At 41.2% G+C, this 21092-nt stretch overlaps 1 protein-coding gene across 1 annotated transcript in view; it reads left to right on the top strand.

The window, feature by feature from the left end:
- CDC5L (cell division cycle 5 like) overlaps positions 1–12817 on the top strand; it is a 45192-nt gene extending 32375 nt beyond the window's left edge. Inside the window, exons 15-16 of the mRNA XM_063115926.1 lie at positions 10855–11067; positions 11871–12817. Coding sequence (XP_062971996.1) covers positions 10855–11067; positions 11871–11975 — 318 coding nt within the window. The 3' untranslated portion in view covers positions 11976–12817. The remainder of the gene's footprint in view (positions 1–10854; positions 11068–11870) is intronic.
- Positions 12818–21092: the final 8275 nt, after the last annotated feature.

Here is a 21092-nt window from a genome sequence, read left to right as displayed (position 1 = left end):
TTAAGATTCCTAAGTAAATCCTAAGTAAACTTATTTGGGCAGGATAAAAAAAAAAGACTTCTGCAACATTCACGTTCTTATTGGATGAAAAATTATTCCCCAGTGCTAGCTGCATTTGAACCATGTGCCCGGGGTACATTAAGAAGTCCCCATCTCTATAGTGTAATGAAGAATTCTAATACAAAATTCTGTGGTTTAACCACATGGAATGTACTGCTAAATGAATGGAGGCAACCTGTGCTAGTTTGGCCTGAGAAGTTCAAATGTACATGCGTAATTATTATTATTTTTTAAAAATGTAAAAAGTGGCATCTGCCTTCACATAGACAGGCATGCTAATTTTGTAACGAGAGCCATTGTGGTGAAGTGGCTGAGGAGTTGGACTGGGCATCCGTAGATCCTTGTTCTAGTCCCCACTCGGCCATGGAAACCCACTGGGTGATTTTGGGTCAGTCACAGACTCTCAGCCCAACCTACCTCACAGGGTTGTTGTTGTGAGGATAACATGGAGAGGAGGAGGATTATGTACGCCGCCTTGGGTTCCTTGGAGGAAAAAGGCGGGATATAAATGTAATAAATAAATAAATAGGTCACTGCAACATGATGGGGACCCATGTAGTGTTTCCAGTGATCAGACAGCAGTTTTAGGGTTGCAAACATTTAGGCTGCACTCCTATTCAACCTTACCTGAGAGTAAGTCCCACTGAACTTTGTGTGGTTTACTTCTGAGTCAATCAACCAGTTTAAAAGGGTCAACGTTAACATCAGTGAGTAAGAAATTTTAATTGGCAGCCAATTTTCTGGAAAATTTAGAATTGGAAAATTTGCCGTTGCCCTAAATTCATGGAGACTTGATTTAGCATTTTCATTTGATTTCTATTTAGTAAACAAAAAAATGCTATGTTGTATATGCTATAGAAATATTTCAGCAGGTTTTTTTTTCTTAGTAAGCAAAAGTATTTGAAATGAAGAGTTTGATTGGGGTGGGGAGGGAATGAAATGCTTTAAATCATACATTCAGCAACTTAGTGGTTTAAATATATTTGGGCAAATTCATGGCTTTATTTGGAAATTATTTTTATTGGAATACATGTAAATTTTTTAACTACTAAAATGACATAATTGATATTATACAGATTTTAAGGGGGATATTAAAGTAATTGAAAACTGTTAGAATACTAATTTTAGCATGCCTGTAAATGTAAGTGCTTCTTAGAGATAGTCACTTGAAAAATGTTAACTGTTGGATTTGGCTGGTTTTATCCATTCCAGTTGCTCAGTTTGCTTTGTGTTACATTCATTCATTGTGTCGCTTATCAACCCTATGAAACAATTGGTTGGATCCAGAAAAACACATTCGTTATGGGGCCAGGAGAAGCTGACTTCCCCACCTCTCTTCCTCCCAGAAGTCCCTCTGTCCAGTTTTTGGGAATTCCTCTCACTTTCCCCATAGCTCTCCACACCCTAATCCATCCCATTCAACAGGGTCCCCTAATCCTAGAGAGAGCCTTTTTGGTGCGTGGGTGGGTGGGTGGCTGTTGGGGAAGAAGAAGGTTTCAGCTAGCTCTGTTATTCATGTGTTTCTCTGGATCCATCCCAAGGCAGTACAATACATCATTGGAAAGTCTCAATGTTGGTGGTGCTGGGAGTGAGGACACACTTGGGTTTTTTGAAGTTATTTGGTTCTAGCGTGCTGCTGCAATAAGGAATAAAGAAGATTAATGATGCCTTTCTAAGTCTGGTAGCTTTTATTTATACATACTTCAGTATTTCAAAAAAGGCTTTTGAGGTTTCGGTAATAAGCAGATTAGAGGTTAGACATTACACGTGCTCAAAGGATGAAGCCATGTATGCCGTGGCCCAGTTCACATGTAGTAGCAAACTGTGAGTTAATTAACTGGGTGTGGGTTCGCATGTCATCCTGCACACCTACAAAGGAGCTGATCGTGGTTTGTGCTGTGAAGTTGAAGAGCTGGGTATGCTGCTGGCACTGCATCCACTAATCTCTGACAACCCATTGCCTTTTAAACTGAAGAGTTGTTATGTGTGAACATCCCCATAATGTCCTAGCTTGCACGTCGCTCAACATTCCACAACTGGAGGTTGTTCATAAATAGTGGAAGTGGCTCGTGCGACACTGCAAATTACAGGTTAATGAACCCATGATTTGCTGCCTTTACATACAAACCAAGTCAGCATCTGCCAACAAGGTTCTGCACTGCGTGTAGATTCAAACGGTGTCCTACTGCTGGTGGCCAGCACCGCCAGTCTTGGTGCACGTGCAGCCCCTACCACCGGCAGCAGTGATGTAGCACTTCTAAGAGCAAGCTCCCAAATGACCAGAAGTGCACGTTTCTGAAAAGGGCAGGTCGCGCCTTCCCAAAATGAAACTTTCCAGTCGTTTGAGGGCTTTGCCCCCTGAAGCGCTACTTTGCTGCTGCCAGTGGTGGTAGGGATCATGTACACGCCGAGACGGGCAGTGCTGGCACTGTTGGATCCTCTCCTATGTCATTAGTGAGTACAGTCGTGCCTGCTATGAACCGTCATCATACATATGCTTTTTATATTGTATTTTGTATGTGTGTTTTAAATTTATTGGTTGTTTTTATCCTTTTCATGGTTTTTAATTTTTGTGAACCGCCCAGAGAGCTTTGGCTATTGGCTGGTATAAAAATGTAATAAATAAATAAATATGTGCATGCACCAAAAATGTTCCTTCTTCCACATGGGGGTACCTGCTAATTCCATAATGTATGGGTAGCCCATATAAACAAGAGGGAACCTATGTGCTCTTCCCAGAGGTCAGAACATCTGCTCTCTATAACTTCTTTTCTATGCCTGTCTTTTGACTTTATTTGTGGCGCTGTATGCATTTCAGTCTCCTCCCCAAATTCCTTTATTATTTATTTATTACATTTATTTATCCCCTTTCTGCCAAAACACTCAAGACAGTTTACAGATTGCTTTATGCTTGCCTGCTCTATAATATGTACAAACGAAGTCATTATATTTCAAGTTAAAGAAGTTATGTACTTTCCCCATAGGAATAAATTTGTCAAATAAATTTGTCAAATGCAGATTTTATTATTTCTTTTGGAAACATTAATTTAGAATGGTATGTGTGGTTTTGTTCTTTTTTATTTCTTCCTGGTTGTTTTAAATAGTCCTCTTAAAGATTCAGAGAACAATCCTATACATGTCTACTCAGAAATAAGCTTACATACATATAAATCATTCAAAAAGTTCAGGAATTGTAGGAAATAATGTAAAATGATTTTTTTTCTCTTCTATTTTTTATTTTTTCATGTTCATAAAGGAACAGCACTTGCTTGCCTTTCCTGGAGTACATTTCTTATGTTTTAAGTAGAGGATACAAACTACTGTTTAAGCATATGTCCATATAAGTGATTGGAATTTCAGCCTGGTATCTGAGCTTTAAAATTTTATAGACTAAAATTATTTGTTGTAGCTGGCATGAATGTAGAGTGAGTAAAAAATAGCCAAAGGCAAGGGCGGAACCAAGTAATCTTCTACAATAATATTATTAAAAATGTTTATTAAAGTGCCAGCAAGTTTTAATGTGTGGTGATTGTTACAAGTAGTGAGGCCACTCGCTTCTAAGGACTTCCATATTAACAAGGAACAAGTAGAGTCTGTTGCTTGATAGGCTGAAAAACAGAATATTTGGGAAATCATTGCCACCTCTCTAAGAGGCAACTTTTGAATTTATTTTAAATTTAATTTGTAATGGAATATGCATTGTGATTTCTATAAAAAGAGCAATGTTCCGCCCTCTCAAGAAGTAGTCTTTTGCTACCATCACAATTGACTACTTCTTCAGACAGCTTTCATACCTAAAGTATCTATTTTGGGGGGAAATAGTACATTCTGAAATAGCCACAATCAAGCACAGAGTAAGTTCATTTGTAAGATCATTAATTTCAGTAGGGGTAAGGCAAGGGTGGGGAAACCCAGCCATGGGTCTAATCTGGCCAGCTGGTTGGTTGGTTGGTTGATTGATTGATTGATTGATTGATTGCCTGCCTTTATATCCAGCCTTTTTTCCTCCAAGGAACTCAAGGCAGTGTACACAATCCTCCTCCTCTCCATTTCTATCCTCACAACAACAACCCTGTGAGGTAGGTTGGGCTAGGAGTCTGTGACTGGCCCAAAGTCACCCAGTGAGTTTCCATGGCCCAGTGGGGACTAGAACCCGGACCTCCCGACTGCCAGTCCAACACTCCAGCTTCTACACCACACTGGTGTCTAGATCCTGCCAGATTGGGGTCCCAAACCTGTCCTCCAAGGCTCCCCTTTTGCCAGCCCCACCTCCTTTTCCCAGCCACCAATTGTGCGGTGGTTTCCCAGGTTTTCCTCCACTGTAAAAGGTTGAAATGCTTCTTTTAAGGCTTAGTTACTGTCCGTAAGAGCTTTAAACTACAATAGGCTAGTTATTTATTTTTTAAATTGCCTCCCCCCCCCCCCCCTGCCTTCATCCCCACCCACTGCTGGCACAAAGCCTTTGAGAGCTTCTCCAAAACTGAATCCTCCCTTCCTTGCTCCCTTCCTCCAGCCCTTTGGATTGTGGTCAGTGCGTTCAATTGTGGGCATGTTAACTTGCATCCCCAACAACCTCAGTTGTGGCTTTAAATCTTTTTTGATAAATGTTTATTTACATTTATTTTTCAAAAATCATGTTCTGTTCTAATGAATTGTACTTTAAAGTTAGTACAGAGATACACAAGAGCCAGCCAGCCAGCCAGGTAGTAATTTTAAAGCTTGTTGTTTTCTCTTCTTAGTCTATTCCCCTGCCTTACAGTTTTGCTTATGCTTTTATATTTGGCATATTAGAAGAGTTTTAAGTGAAGGAATATAACGTTTAGTTCTTCAAACATTAATTCATAATGTAGTCCATTTTCACATTATAAAAAAAGTTGGCTCCAGGGGTGTTTGATCTAAATGTAAGGGGACAAATCATTGTAGAGTAGCCACTGGACCTTTAAGTTCGTAGTAATTAAGGTTTAATGCTCAAAATTCTTTCAGCTCTGTTTTTCGGTATGTTTTTTTTAATGTATTTCTATTCCAAGTGCAGTGAAAAATCCTTTAGTGTAGAAAAGCGGATTTCTGAAATGTTATGCTTTTACTCATTTAATTTGACAACTTTTGCACAAAGCCATCTTAACATTTTCTATAAAAAATAGTCTTAAAAGCAAAGTAAATCCATATTCCCTTTTATAGAGATGTCATATTCTGTACCTCTCCTGAGCTGTGTTTGGTCATGTTGGCTTTAAAAGAAGACATCAATTGACCATGCTGGAAGAGCGAAGGTCTTCAACCAGTAGAATGCTGCAATACGGCTGTGGGTTATTACCATTCAGGTGGCTTCCACCATTTTTCAATAAGCCTGTTATTGGGTGCATACAGATGACTGGTTGGACTATGATGTGTTTGTATAGCACTGTACTTTTGAACATTTCTTTTGCCAGGCCAGAGAAGTGTGTAGCCCATTACTGTTTGCAGCCTTCCTGTTGAGCATCTCTGCTGGGGGGTGGGGGTTTGTGGGACTGTCAACTGATTAAAATTTCTTCAATCCTGTGCATATCATTCTATTAATAGACTAGCTGTACCCGGCCACACGTTGCTGTGGCTCAGTCTGGTTAAATGGAAAAGAAAGAAAAGAGAAAGCGCACGTTTCTAATATGTTTAATTTCAGAATGCTTGTGGGTATACAATATTTTTTGTTGTTCCATTGTCTGTGAAGATATAGAGATTGTCTGGTTTGCCGCCTCTAGAACACGCAACATATAATTGTCCATGTGAGAAGCAATCCATGTCTAGATCTAAACTTCACAATTCTAAAGATTGGCCCTGAGCTTTGTTGATGGTGCTTGCAAACGCCAATCGAATTGGGAATTGCAATCTCTTAAATTGAAATGGCATATCCGTTGGAATCATAGGAATGCGAGGAATGAGGACATCTTCACCTTTGAAAGGTCCTGTCAAGATTGTTGCTTCTACGACGTTGCTCAGTAATTTTTTTACTGCAAGCCACGTGCCGTTGCAAAGCTTTGGCTGGTTGATATTTCGCAACATGATAATTGGCACGCCGATTTTCAATTGCAGTACGTGCGGTGGCATCCCTGGCAGATCGAGTGAATTCAAAAATTCTGTTGGAATTAACCGCTTCATCTGCTTCCACAACAGTGTCGACGGACTTGTATGTGACTGCCTCGCTTTGAATGTTAGACTGAATAATATTGTTAAGTTCGTAGATGTCTTTGCTCTTGGCCGCAAGAATAGCTCGTTCACTCAGCCAATCGTGATTCTTATAATTGGTTTGAATATTGGGAAATACTTTTTGAACCAATTCTTCTTTTGACGTCACTAAATTGCAGAAGTTATGAGACAATGAAATTTGTCCTGAGGTCAAATCAAGCGGCACCTTTCCGTTCCCAATTTCCAGCAATGGACGTGAGAATATCTCAGCTGATCGATCGTTTTGCAGCTGGACACGCATATTTGTAGTTAATTTTAACGTCTTTACGTGTCGCCACAGAGTATTTCAGGGAAGCATTTATTTCGTCCACTGGTGTCGATCGAGGAATTACAGGTAATGTTTGCCTGAAATCTCCTGCAAGCAATATTATTACGTTCCGAAATGGTCTGATGTTTCCACGCAAATCTTGCAATGATCGATCAAGAGCCTCGAGCAATTTTTTTTTGCGCCATTGTGGATTCATCCCAAACAATAAGTTTGCATTTCTGCAATACTTTTCCCATGCCGGATGCTTTGGAAATGTTGCATGTGGGAGTTTCAATGAATTGCATGTTCAATGGCAATTTCAAAGCGGAATGAGCAGTTCTTCCACCTGGTAGCAATGTCGCAGCTATTCCGGACGATGTAAGAGATAAGGCTATGTCATTTTGGGATCGAATTGCTGTCAGAATCAATGTAATTAGGAACGTTTTACCAGTTCCTCCTGGCGCATCTAAGAAGAAGATGTCTCCATCCCCGTTGACAGTTTGCATTATTTGATCGTAAATGCCATTTTGCTCAAGCATTAGCTTAGGAATATTTGATTGCACATACGACAAAAGATCACCCGTGTTGTAATTTTGTTCACGACGCAATTTTACATGGAACTAAGCATTTTGACATAACGTGAAGAAAGCAGTTAACGTTGTAGCCAGTGGATTCAGGGCTATTTGTTGCACATTTGCAGCTGTGAAATAAATGCATTGTCCATTTTCTAGATGTACTGCTAAGTGAACAACAGCTGGACTTCGTTCATGTATGGGAAATGAAAGAATTCGCCATACAGCTTCATTGCTGCTTATGTATCTTCCAGCCTGACCAGCATGTGTTCCTTTTACGTCCAACAGATGGCGTTGTTTTTCAAAAAAAGCATGTTTTTACCTGTCACAGGTGTGACATCTATATAATATAGGTATATAAAAACACACGCGTATTCGAATGCAATGTTGTGTCAAAATTTCAAAGCAATCGGTGAAGAACTTTTGGAGATTTTAGATTAAAAAGAATGTTTTTACCTGTCACAGGTGTGGTGAGGAGCTTAGTGGGTTTTGGCCCCTCTGCTAGGCCGGAATCTCCTGGCAGTTACCTTTCTTCAGAATTTGGAACTTCCATAGAAGGCCGCAGTTCCGAGAAACATCGCTAGATGGCGCCAAATAGGAGAGAACATGGAAATAGGAGAGAATGCAGAGGCAGTGGATTGGCCTACTGGTTGGCGATGTCACAATGACTTCTCTCCTATTTGCATAAGTGGCTTGGAGGAGGCCTCTGGGCTTTTATATACCCTATTTCTTCGATTCTAAGACACACTTTTGTCCCCTTCTATAATATATAGTTACATAAAACACGTGCGTATTCGAATGCAAAGTTGTGTCAAAATTTCAAAGCAATCGGTGAAGAACTTTCAGAGATTTTAGATTAGGAACAAACGAACATTTACATTTTTATTTATATAGAAAGATTTATATAGAAAGATGTAACTGATTAATTTGCATACAGGTAAAAATACTTCTGAAAGAAAAAAACATACGTCCTGTATTTTTCTCCCTCTCTAATGATACTAGAAACTGGGGTCATCCCATGATAGGATTGATAGGCGATTCAGGACAGATAAAGGAAGGATTTTTTCACACTATGGAATTTGCTACTACAAGTGGTGAAGGCCACCAGTTTGGATGGCTTTAAAGGGGTGTTTAGACAAATTCCTGGAGGAGAAAACTGTAGTGACTACTAGACCTGAAGCCTATGTGCTACTTCCAGTATCAGAGGCAGTAAACCGATGTACCTGGGGAACATGGGTGGAAGGGTGCTGCTGCACTAATGTCCTGCTTGTTGGTTTCCCATGGGCACCCTATTAAAAATTTTTTTTACACATTTTCTGTAAAACTGCCTCTGACAGTTTCTAAAATTTCCAGATGTGATCAAAAAGCTTGTCTCCCCCCTGTGGTACCCTATAAGATTGATCATTTGCTTTTAAAAGAATTATAGTTTGTCTGGTACCCGAATGGGCTTTAGTTATTGCAAGCTCATGCTTTTAAAAGGCTAAGGGTTCTTAAAGTTCTGGAAAAACCTAGTCTTTATTAGTAAAGAGCCATAGAGTTTGAATGCTGTATCCTGGTGCTGTTGGTGACATATTACATACAGTTACCTCTGGAAGTCAATGTGTGAGGGCAGAGACGCCAATCATAAGTTCATCTTTGTGATTTTCAAAGTTTGCGTAAATATCTGTTTAAAAACTCTACCTTTCATTGTGGTTACTATCCTACTCCTGTAGAGAGAGAACAACACAAATCTGCCTTAGTTAAAACCAGGTTCAGAATAGTTCTCCATTCTATAATTCATGTATTTTCTGAACAAGAGTATATACTGTCTGCTGAAACACATTTAATTTGCAATTATACACTCCTAGAAACGTACCGTATTTCTTCGATTCTGAGACGCCATTGATTGTAAGGTGCACACTAGTTTCAGTACCACCAATAGAAAAAAAGCCTTGATTCTAAGAAATAATAAATGCACCCACGATTCTAAGATGCACCCCGTTTTTAGAGATGTTTATATGGGGGTGGGGGGGGAAGTGTGTCTTAGAATCGAAGAAATACGGTAATCCGAAACCTCTGGTCATGCTGCATCCTTTGCAGCAGGAAATAATATATATTCAAAGACAACATGAATAATTGTGACATTAATAGATTTCCATTTCACTCTTTGTAACATGCAGTTCAAGACAAGGAATCCTGAAGACAGAATTAAGTGTATTGAATTGTGGGTAGGGGTGTATGAGATATTCATTACAGTTCATTTTTAATCAGCATGAATTGAGTTTCTAGCTTTCAGACCGAACACAGATCTGTAGTCAAAGTCTGTACATTTCTGAGATTGCAGTGTGATTCACGGAACAAAATTACAAATTCGCATTTGAAAAAATGTGCATGAAAAAAATGCATGCTTTTGAAAAATGCACACAAATACACTTTAATCAATGGGAGAAGAATGTATACATTTCAGAGATGCGCACACTTGATGCTTACATTTTAGAAAATATGAACGTAATTTTCATCCGTAAAAAAAACCCACTGCCCACAATCTGATACGGACTCAAATCAAAATGAGTTTTGAGATGGAATTCAGAGAACTTTGGCACGCTAAGGTTTTATTGATTCCCACATCCCTAATTATGGGCTTAGTGCCAAGAAATGTTAAGAAATGCAGTAATGGGCAGAAAAGTGTTTTTCTCTAACATAGAAGGTCCATGCTATTTGCTTAATACAGTAGTGTAATCAATACGATGATTTCCTGCAATAATAAATAACATATGCAAACTGTTGTAATACGTTCAGAGAGGCTGGCCTTGCTACTTTTCTGTTAATGTTTAAGCTTTGGGTCAAGACATTTTTATTTCAGAGAGCTTTGTAGGATCAACTGACTTAATAAATCGTGTTAACTGCTGGTGTTTTCTTGGGAGTGTTGTTTATCTTTTTGTAAGTATCTCAGATGGATCCGTTTTGGGTCGAGAAGCAATTTAATTTAATGCTTGATCTCAGAAGTCAGATATTTCTCCTCTTGGCCATTTCTTTTACAGAATCATGGATTTAGTTTTAAGAGTTTATAAATGTACACTTTAAAATGGCTGAATCCGTCCCAAATTTCACTTTAACTAAGATTATATTTTTAAAGACACTTAAACATTTTTTTTTTAAAAAAAGTTTTAAATCTGATTTTATTTTAATCATTGGGTTTTTTAAAATCAAACCTATCTTCAGCAAAAAAAAAAAACCCTCCCTTCAGGATTTCACCCATTATTTAGTTTCCACGATACATCTTTTTCTGGAGAAGCTCATCAACAACTTCCAAATCATTCCCCACCCCCCACCCCATCTTTACTCTTCAAAGTTATTAGTCAGCCACCTTCTCTGTAAATATCATTCAGTCTAAGTATATCACGTTAGTTTTATTTAGTAGGGGCTGGAAAACCGGAAGTTTGTAGAAGACTGTATGGCAGCGTTCTGTCTATGTGGCAATGGACTGCGTGCAAATGCCTGTTTAAAGCCATGTCATGTAGGTGTCGTTCCCAGTAGCAGCCATTCTGAATCAAATGAGCCTCAATTCCCCCTTACTGTGACATTCTGCTTTCTTAATGCATCTATCCAATGTCTGCCCATTCTATTTTGCTGCCCTTTTTGTGCTTAGACCTCAGCCTCTATGTTACCTCTTCCTTTTCAAGCTTTTCCTGTATTAAAGCCAGCAGTACGCTACAGAAATGCAATCATTAGCATAAGCTTAACACATGCATAATATACATGCTGTGATTGCCTCAACAGATCAACAGGGGTCACATGACGACAGAAGCAAAGAGGGCTGCTAAAATGGAGAAAAAGCTGAAAATCTTACTTGGTGGTTATCAATCTCGAGCGATGGGGCTCATAAAGCAATTAAATGACTTGTGGGACCAAATTGAACAAGCTCACCTTGAATTGCGCACATTTGAGGAATTAAAGAAGCACGAAGATGCTGCTATCCCAAGGAGACTGGAGGTAAAGTTGTGAAATGCTATGACTGTTGGCCAACTAAACAGAATGGTAAAAATTCTAAAAGGAATGGTAAAAAGTTGTGTTAAACATTGTTATTTTATTACAGAATGTTGTAAAAGTGGAATATCAGCATTTTATTTACTTATTTTAGCACTTTAGCCAAAAAGGCTCTCAAGGCGGCTTACAAAAATATTTCTTAAGATAGTCCCTGCTAAAATTTAAAAATCTAAAAAAAAATTAGATTTTACAATCTAAAAAAAAACATGACACAAAAGGAAAGGGGATTGAGAGGAGAGAGGAAGAAAAGCAAATTCAGGCACGAGATTCTTAGTTGCAAAGTTCAGCAGTGACAGTTGGTAGCAGGAGGGAAGGGGGGCTCTCAGCTGGAGCTGGACCCAGGCACGATGGAGAGGGGCCTGGCTGCAGCTTCCTCCCTCACTGGTGGCCTCTGGAAAAGATACAGTCTATTCCTTTAGTTGTGCCCGTTTTATTTAGATTCTTCTGTTTCTCTTCATCACATCATCCAGGATCTTTTTTTCTGATTTTTATCTTTTTCTTGGATTCTCGATAAATTTTGGAACATTTTACTATAATGGCTTTGCGCAATTTGCACCTTCTCTGTGCTTATGCTGAGCCTCTCTGACATTCCCCAGAGGTTTGCAACCGTATCATGGTGGAAATGCTTCTATGTGTGTCTTGTGGGGCCTTACTGTGACATAATTTGAAACTCCCTGCTTGTGTAAATGTGTAGGATCTGCTATGCCTGGGGCATTTATGAGCTGACTGTGTTACATTTGTTGTTGCAGTGTCTAAAGGAAGATGTTCAGCGACAACAGGAAAGAGAAAAGGAGCTTCAGCAGAGATTTGCAGAATTCATGCTGGACAAGGAAACTTTTCAGTCAAAATATTAAGCCTCACATCTTGCTTAAGTCATTGCTTGTAACATTTTTCAAACGCAGTAGATACGATTTGCCATGTGTGTCTAAAATCAAGCACAGACAAACTTGCTACCAAACCCATATTGTGTCTTAAGTAGATTCGTTGTACTATGTGCTAAGGTCATACACCTTTTCCTTTGGAATGAGAGAGATGTGAAATTAAACACACACACACACTGATCCAACAAGTATAATTTGCATGCACTGAAGTTTGCTATGCAGGTTAAAAATTACAGCACCTGGTGTTGGTTACGTGCTGATCCTTGCTGAACCAGGTCCACATGTGTGTGCCCCTTAACAAATGGATATTTTGATATTAAAAGGAGAAATTGGCTGGCTCTTATTTAGTCACATCACCATTTGCTGAAGTTACTGTTTCCTTGTGTTCCTCAAATTTACCATTGTAAACATCTACAAAAAGTGTACACTTACTGTTTGTGTGCCGTAAAGTACTGTGAGTCTGGAATGCAAAGGCAATGTATTACAGTGTCTGTGCCCAATACTTTGAATGGAATCTAAAACTGTGACTTGGAGAGACTTAGCTGTAATGTTTATAGATGTAAAGAACAAAAGCTGACACTCGCCAGTGAGACAAGAAAGGGGAGGAAGCCAATGCGAAACTCTCGCAGGCAAAGCCCCATTGTGAAATGAAAGGGTGCAGCCCTGAAAGCACGGCAGTGCTCAGCTCTTGTTCGTTCCAAAGGGGCTTTAACAGGAGAACCTCCTGAAGGATTGTGCCAAAAAGCACACGAGCTCCTAATTGTCATTAAAATTCAGTGATGTTACAGATGTTTGCATGTTAGATTATTATTATTTTTAAAGAAAATACGGTGCAGTAGAGAAACAAATACAAGAGCAGAAGTTAAAATCTTAAGTGTAGACTTGGGTCTTAGAGAGGAACTCTGTAAAACCACAAGATCACTCCAATCAGAGGCACAGCAAAGGAGCTGTTGGCATCAGAATGATTTGGTTATATTGATTAAACCTTGCCTGGAAGAAATTTCTTGAAATACTATCTAATACAACCAGTGAGGGGTTTAGCCTTGGCTCTGGTACATAATGGGTAAATATATCTAAGAAGGGACGTCCCCTGTATATCACTAAGACTAAAAATATCCACTAAATAACAGATTAAATATGAATGTTTAATCTGTGAATGGGGTTTCAGTGTGATAGCATTGTTATCTCAGATCCTCTTCAATCAGATCATATGTTAAATATGCTTTTCCTAAGGCAGAAATCATTTGATAGCTGGGAAAGTTTGTACTGTTAGGTAGTCGTATGTTTCACCTGTATTGAGAAGTGGTGAAAATACTATCGTAATTTAAAACAAAATGGTTACATTAAAGGAAAAAGTTGGTCCTGCAGCCTTTCCCCGGCCCCTTGCCAAATGGCAGAGAAGAATTCAAAATGTTGGGTAATAACAACGAAGCTTTTCAAATAAGAAAAAAGCAACTTCTCACATACTTTTATTGCCATTTATGGATTCTTGTTAAATCTTGAGAGCACCCCAACCCACCCCTATTTCATTGGTTGTTTTTTTCAAACACTAGCAAGCCAACATGAATATATGGTAATAAAAAATTCAGACGTAGTTTTTAGTGTTGAAGAAATCATCTGTTTCTGCGTTATGTTTCCTACTGAAGGCTCAAGAATGGACATACGCCCTGTGCTTTCCAAAGGAAACAAACCACACTGATCTCCTTTGTGTGGAAAAGTTTGGAAAAGAAAAGGGAATATACTCTGGGGATTGGCTGACTGCATGTCCCCGCCTTCGAACTTCATCACTTTTCATCTCTCTCTCTCTCTCTCTCTCTCTCTCTCTCTCTCTCTCTCTCTCACACACACACACACACACACACACACACACACACACACACACACTCTTAATTGTTATACCAGCTTTTACTCTTAATATGTTCATAGTTTTTGGTTGGGCAGGTACAATGTCTTAGGATTAATAAATTGCTTAAATAAACAGTATTTATTTGCCAACTGCTTTAACAAGATAAATAAATGATGAGCAGTGCATTTTGCTGTTAACAATGTACAATATTCAAAGGGTCCTGGTTTGTGGTGTGTGTGTGTGTGTGTGTGTGCTTTGTTAGATCTGCAGATGAATGAAATTAGGTGATTCATAATAGATGCCAGCAGCCTTCTCAATTGAACACTGAACAATAGTTGATAGAGGATCACCTGCATTTCGTTTATCCAGACTTCTGAGTGCTGCAAGAGTATTCCTTTCTTCTCTCCCCCCCGCCCCCCGCCCCCAACCCAAAGCCTTTCTATAGCTTTGCCATGCTTGGGCTCTGGGAGAAATCTCTCAAGTTTAAGTCAAAAGTTTTCAGTATATCAGCTTAGACAGAGCCTGCCTCATTAGATCACTTTAATGTCTGCAGGTTAGAACAACAATTCTGATGTATTTAAATTACTTAAAAGATTCCTCAAAAGACGCAGCAATGTTTATTTAAATTCATTTTGCCCATCACTAGCATTTATGAATTGTGATGCCTGGAAGTAGTGGCTATATTTCTTATTTATTCAGTTCATATGTTGTTTGGAATCCCTGCCAAATTTGTGATTTAGGTAAATGTCTCTTGGGATCCTGAAGAGTTCCTTTTACTCTATATCTCTTTCCACTATTCTTTCCCCACCCCACTTCCATCCAATGCACATGTGGGGTGCATTTTCATTGTTCTGGTAACACTTAAAATCATTTAATACATGGTCATATTTGCTGAGTCTGTCTTGTAGGGAGACTCTACCATGTTTATGAAAATTCCACTGTCAAGCAATACTAATGGTTTCATTTATTACAGGCATTGGAGATAAACCAGTGGCCTAAATCACTCAAGACTGCTTCACGCAGGATGTTTTGTCTATCTCAATATCATCTCTGTGGGAAAAATTATGTCCCAAGTACACAGAGCAGGTAGCTCATGTGCACAACATTTGCCCCATCCACGTACTTGCAGCAATAAACACTTGTTCCACAGTTCATACGCAACTGTTTTTATGCTGTTTCCTATACAGATCATTTCTGTATAATTAAAGATAATGATGTGGTTTACCCCATCGTGGGTTAAATTACCCTTGAGGAACCGAGGGACATGTGGCTGCCATTATGAATGTAATATAATTATGAATGCATCCCCAAACTGGGAGTTGACATAGCTTTCAATGGTGCCTATTGAAAGTTAAACAACCCTTGCATAGCCCACAGTTTGTTTCAGATTGTTAAACCCCTGCTAACACCACAGCTCCTGAAGAGTAAATTAGTCCAGTAAATTAGAAAAGGTCTTCACCTGGCAATGAAAAGACTGGCATCTAGGAGAGTCAGATGAGCATTTTATCACACGCTCGCTGCTGCCCACTGACAGTGTTCGGGCATCCTTGAGATGATGATGTCAGCCTCCCATGCGCCTCCTGCTCCTAGCCTGCTTTCCATCTCAGAATGGGCCCCTTTTAATTCAACTTAAAAGAAAAAGAAAAGAATGGGCTGCCATTTCCTGCTGAGTGCAGGAAAAGCGGTGCAATGAAAACAGTCACGCGATCTTTGTTTACTTCCTCTTTCTTCTAATAGAAAGAGGAAGTATCGTGGGACAGAAGCAGGGGCGGCAAAGTAACAGCAGGGAACCGTGATTTCCCCTCCCCATGTGATGACGTTCTAGGTGCCAAAAGCAAACCTCTCCGGGTGGGCATTCCGTGTGGACCACCTCTGAACAGGCCCTTTCCCTAGTAAAGCCAAGTCGCAAACCAATGTGCAGGCATCAAGTGAATGATATGGTCCCCTATTATTACTGCCGAAGGGAGTGCATCGGTGTCATTTTTCTAGTTTTGTGATCTGGAATTGCTTAGGGTCTTTGCCTGCACTATATATTTTTTATTTAAGGTGTTTATTACTTTTCAGGCATGCTTCACATAATTAATTGTATGTTTACATACAATTAAGAGCTGCAGGGTGACCGAGGTAGGGTCAGAGAGGGCTGTGAGGTGACCAGAGGGGGTGGCAGACAGGGCTAGAGGTTGACCCAGGGTTGGTTGGGAACCACTGGAGGAAGCTGCAGGGGGGGTTGTTGGAGAGAGCTGGAGAATGACCCGGGCTGGATTGCAGGAGAGTGGCAGGAAAGGGAGGGGCTGTCTGGGCTTGTGTGAATGCTGTACATGGTTGAGTGAATAGGTGGGTGGGGTGCGTGTGTGTGTGTGTCCACCACATTTTAGGAACAGCCTTCCCCACCCCCACCCCATCCCAAGCCATTTTGAAATGGTGCCTATTGATAGTCCAAATTCCACATGCTTCCACCAGCCCCAAAGTGCTGGAAACTCTTGCCATAGTCGATTAAGGAAAGCTGAGAGAGGAAGAATGGGATCAAAGGAGGGGGAGCCTGAATGCTACTGGGAATGGGGTAAAGAAATTAGGAGAGAGAAGCTAGCGATGATGTGATCACTGACATGAGCAGGATAATAAGCAGCTTGGCCCTGTTCCTGGAGATGGGGAAATGACCCAGTTTTTGCAGTATTTTAGAAATGAAGAGCAAAGGGGTAGAAAGCCTTTGGAGAGCGTTGGTGTTTAGTCTGTCTCCTGACCAGGCAGCACCAGACCAGTCCTGCTGGGAAGAGGAAACCAAAATCTAAAGTCCCCCAAATGGTTCAAACCTCTAGAAGTTCCAGATGTGTAGGAAACAGCCAGGTCACCCGTTACAGCAAGGATGGGGAACCATTTTGAGTACAGGGACTGGATTGCCCCCAAGACCCTGCCCCCATGGTTTGGATGACATTGGGGTGGGGTGGGGTGGGTGCCTGGGCAAAGCGCTGGCTGGAGCTCCAGCAGCAATTTGGTTGGAGAAACTGCTTTACTCCATGTAGGCTTTCTCCAATTGATGCTACCCCAGATTGAAGCAGCAATCAGAGGGGAAAATACTCTCAGGCTGAGGAACTGCTAGAGCAAAGCCCCAGTGGAGCAAGCCCAGCAAGGTGCCAACTTCACTCCTTCGTGTTCCCTTGCAGAGGAGGAGCGAGGCGGAGACAGTTGGGGCCTCAAAGTACCGGCTGGCTGCACAGTGCCATCAGTCCTCCTTTGCCTTCCCCACAGTCCAAGAGCAATGCATATCCCTAGTGAATTATTTGCCTGCAGACTCAGCTAGAATCTAATACTTAAAAATAGTCCATTTAATAAGTCATACTGTAATTACTGCTGTGCTGAATCCTGCCCCCCTCTTTTCAGGATTTTTCTCTCTCCCTGCGAAAGAGGCGTCATTTTTTTCTGCCTCTTTCACAAGGAAAGGAAATTTTGGGGAATTTTCTCCTTGGGGAGGGGGCAGGATTTCTACATGCTTTTTTAAGTGTAGGAAGTTTTGAGGATCTTCTTACTATTATTTTTTAAAAAAACACACCACCCCCAACACCACCCCCACCTCCCCCAGGAGGTCTTCCGGAATGCCTGTTGGAGAGGGCAAGGTCACATGGTCAAATTCTCACTTCTCCCAGCCTCTTTTGCCAGAGTTTTCATTTCCCCCCACAAAATGACAAAAATTGAAGCATCAAAATTTTCAGCACAGCACTAACTATAATAATAATCTCCAGGGAGGACAAATCTATGAACTTTCACACGTGGTGTGGGCTACCTTTAAAGATAAAGTGACAAAAGATGTTCACTTTGCAGTTTGGGACACAACGCCCCATGGGAGTGACACTATCTCTGAATTATACCTGTTCCACTGTGGAGAAGAAAATGTTAAAAAGGGAACTCCACCCCATTTTACAACTTTCTCTTGCCCCTGACTTTTGTGTTGTGTATCCAGGAATGTATTGAAAGAATTCCTGTCTATCCCATGATCTATTGCCAAAGCCTGATATACTTATTTGCCATTAAAATTTCCAGTTTCTGTTAGTTCATCAGTAAAAAAACAAAAACAAAAAAAGGCAAGAACTTCGACTATAGGAAATAAGAAAGTTTCTTGAAATTATTGCAACTTCAGCCACACATCGAATCAAACATGCCAAAGGGGAATTGTGTCCTGCATGATGACCACTAAAGGGAGAGGAGACAGACACTGGAATGGTTACTGTAAAGGTAAAGTAAACGTCCATCATCATATGCCTGTGGGAAATCGCTGCTCTGCTCAAAGTTGTAGCTCTTTATATAATGTTCCAAAATGGCTCCAGTAGCTCAGTGGGGGAAAAGAAGAGCGCCCCCTACTGAGTTGGTTTGTGCATGATGTCCTAGTCTGGTTTTCCTTTCAGTCCCTCCATCAAAGCATTGATTGCGCCAGGTCAGACTCTCTGAGATCCCGCAGAGATCCCAGCGGAAGATGGTGTGTCCACAGTGTGGAGCTGTGATGTAGGAGATCATGATTAATTCATGACCAACTCATCTCCTCTCATAAAAGATGGCCTTTGACTGCCGTTCGATGCTTCAAGTGACTGAACCGCAGCACTACAGTGATTTATTTTTATAACATGGTTTGAATCGGTTTCAAACATTTTGAGTTTGCATTTTAAAATATCCATTTCCTTGCCAATGGTATATCTACATATTTGCTCAGCATACACCTACCTGAGACTTTGATGGATGATTCTCCCCCAAAAAACCACATGGTCCAGGACTTAGAGCTGGTTGAGCAAAAGTCTCTACCAGGATTGTGGGGAGCAGTTCTCTTGTTCACACCACATAGGTGTCCCCCCCCCCTTTTCATTGAATATCTCTTGAATGTTTGTGGGAGGCCAAGTGAGAAGCATCTGACATGAAAAGTAGAAACTCCAAAGCATTTCTTGCCTTAGGAAGTTGCATACGGATTGATATTTGTTCTCTAGTTCCATTTCCCTCTAGTGCTTTACTACTGCACTTCCTTTCCCCACAAAGGACAGTGCCACATCTATTGAGTTAGTTGTAACAAGTCCAGGACCTCCCTGTTGGGCCTGGAGTGGGAGGAATGCTTCCATACCTTCTTTGGCGGAATGGCATGGAACGGGGCGGCGGGCTGTGGTACTGGAGTTGCTTTCTGGTGTGTGCAGAAGGAAACACTTTGAAACCCTGATTAGGAAAACATAGGCATATTGGGATGGTAGATGTTTCGATTTAAGGATTCTGTATACAAAACACAGACTTGGTCTATGGTACGTCACCTCTTCATACTTTATGCTTCATTGCTTCTCTAACTATTGTTCCGCAATCTAAACATCTCTGAATGCTGCTGCTCTAAGTATTGTTCCACAATCCAACTATGGAAAACAACATATGACAGCAACGCAACACAACTCCGGTTGTGCTGAATTCATCGAAAACAGGAGGCCATCCCTCCGAAATCACTTCTCTGATGTTTTCCTTCAGTGGAGGGTACAGCCAGCCTTCAAACTCTATCATAGAAGTAGTGCCGGAGTGAAGCAATTCTGGCGGGGGGAGAGTGTGGAAGGGGAGGTGACAAAAAACTGTTCCCCCGTGTACCATGGCATGCACACAGCTTCCATTCCTTCTCCTCGCTGACTATCTCCTGCCATGACAGTCCTCTCTCTGTTCCCTGTCACTGCTTCCCTTAATGCATGGGGCAGCATGTGCATTTTAGAGGAAAGCGGCCCCACGCCTTGTGTCCTCCTCTACCACTGGGCAGAGTTGCTAACATGCAGGGAAGCGTGGCCAGCACGCAGGCACAGGGTTTCTTCAGGCATCCAGGGAGGTCATAAGATTGAACTGGACTACCTGAATGCCATATACGGGCACAGCGCATGCACACACACACACACACACACACACACAGAGGTTTCCTTTTTTCTTTTTCTTTTTCTTTTTTGGCTGAAGGCATTAAAGCAGGAGTGGGCAATTTGTGACTCTCCAGGGCAGGATCTGCACTACTGCTTTCAAACGGTTTATAACAATAGTGACAACTGTTAGGGCCCAGGACACACTACATATACAGTCTTCAAAACGTTTTCAAAGTGTTATATCCTGCTTAGTGTAGATCTGCTTTTCACCTACATCTTCCGTCAGCCCTAGTCAGCCCAATGGTGAAGAATGATGGGAGTTGTAGGCCAAAATATCTGGAGAGCCACAAATTGCTCACCCTTGAATTAAGGCAGGAAACAGGTGTTAAGGGGACTGCCCACAGCCAATCTCTGGGATTCATTTTTAGAGTGCTGTGGGTCAGCAGTAATAAAGGAAGTCCGGCTGAAAACAAATTGGGCAGCGTTACTCTAGAGCAGAGCCCTTTTGCGAAGTTCAGGAGCAGGACTGGATCCAAGCAAGCCTTGATCTCAGTGACTGAGTGTGTGTGATTGATTTAAACGTGTACGTGTGTGTGTGTGTGTGTGTGTGTGTGAGAGAGAGAGAGAGAGAGAGAGAGAGAGAGAGAGAGAGAGAGAGAGAGAGAGAGAGCGCAACATCAGGGTGGCCTATAGCCTCTGATTTTTAAAATTCCTCCCTCAAAACCTTGGCTTTGCACTCCTGATCTTTATGTTGATGTGCACGGCTCAGTTTCCATTTCCTGTGCAATGCATTTTAGCAAAATGCAAAGCGTTGTTATATATCACAGTGGGCAACTTGTGGCCCTCCAGAGATTTTGGTCCACAACTCTGATGATGGCTAAGGCTGATAGGAGTTGTAGACCAAAACATCTAGAGGGTCAGACGTTGCCCAGTCCTGTTGTTTGGGTTGCTGGCAGTACTGCCTCTGGTGACCCCTTGGTTGCGCCTCTGGTCACCCACCTTCCACAGTCCCATGGACACTGCCCCATTGCCAGTGTTGATATGGGGTTCAGCTGCCTGTCTGGTTGGCTGCTGTACATAGAATTGGGAGGGAGGGCCATCTGGTCCTTTGCCTCAAGCAGCAGAATGACCTGGGCCAGCCAGCCCTCCATCAGCCCTTCCGCACTTTATATGAATTTGACAATGATCTGACACTAATGTATGAGTCTGCTGCCATGTTGTCTAGTTTGATCCTATAATCAATAAAGGAAAAGAACAAGCTACCACAAGGTGAAACAATAGGGGAGTTTTGTTTTGTTTTGCTTTTAAGCTGTGCAGGAATCTGTTCAGGATGTCTTTAGAAAGAAACGTTACAGTCCATGTCTCCATTTTTTGCAGAGAACCCATTGACAC

Source organism: Elgaria multicarinata, chromosome 2 (genome assembly GCF_023053635.1).
Source record: "Elgaria multicarinata webbii isolate HBS135686 ecotype San Diego chromosome 2, rElgMul1.1.pri, whole genome shotgun sequence".
Lineage (NCBI taxonomy): Eukaryota > Metazoa > Chordata > Lepidosauria > Squamata > Anguidae > Elgaria > Elgaria multicarinata.
The sequence above is the reverse complement of the archived record's forward strand: the minus strand, read 5'-3'. Positions and strand labels throughout refer to the sequence as shown.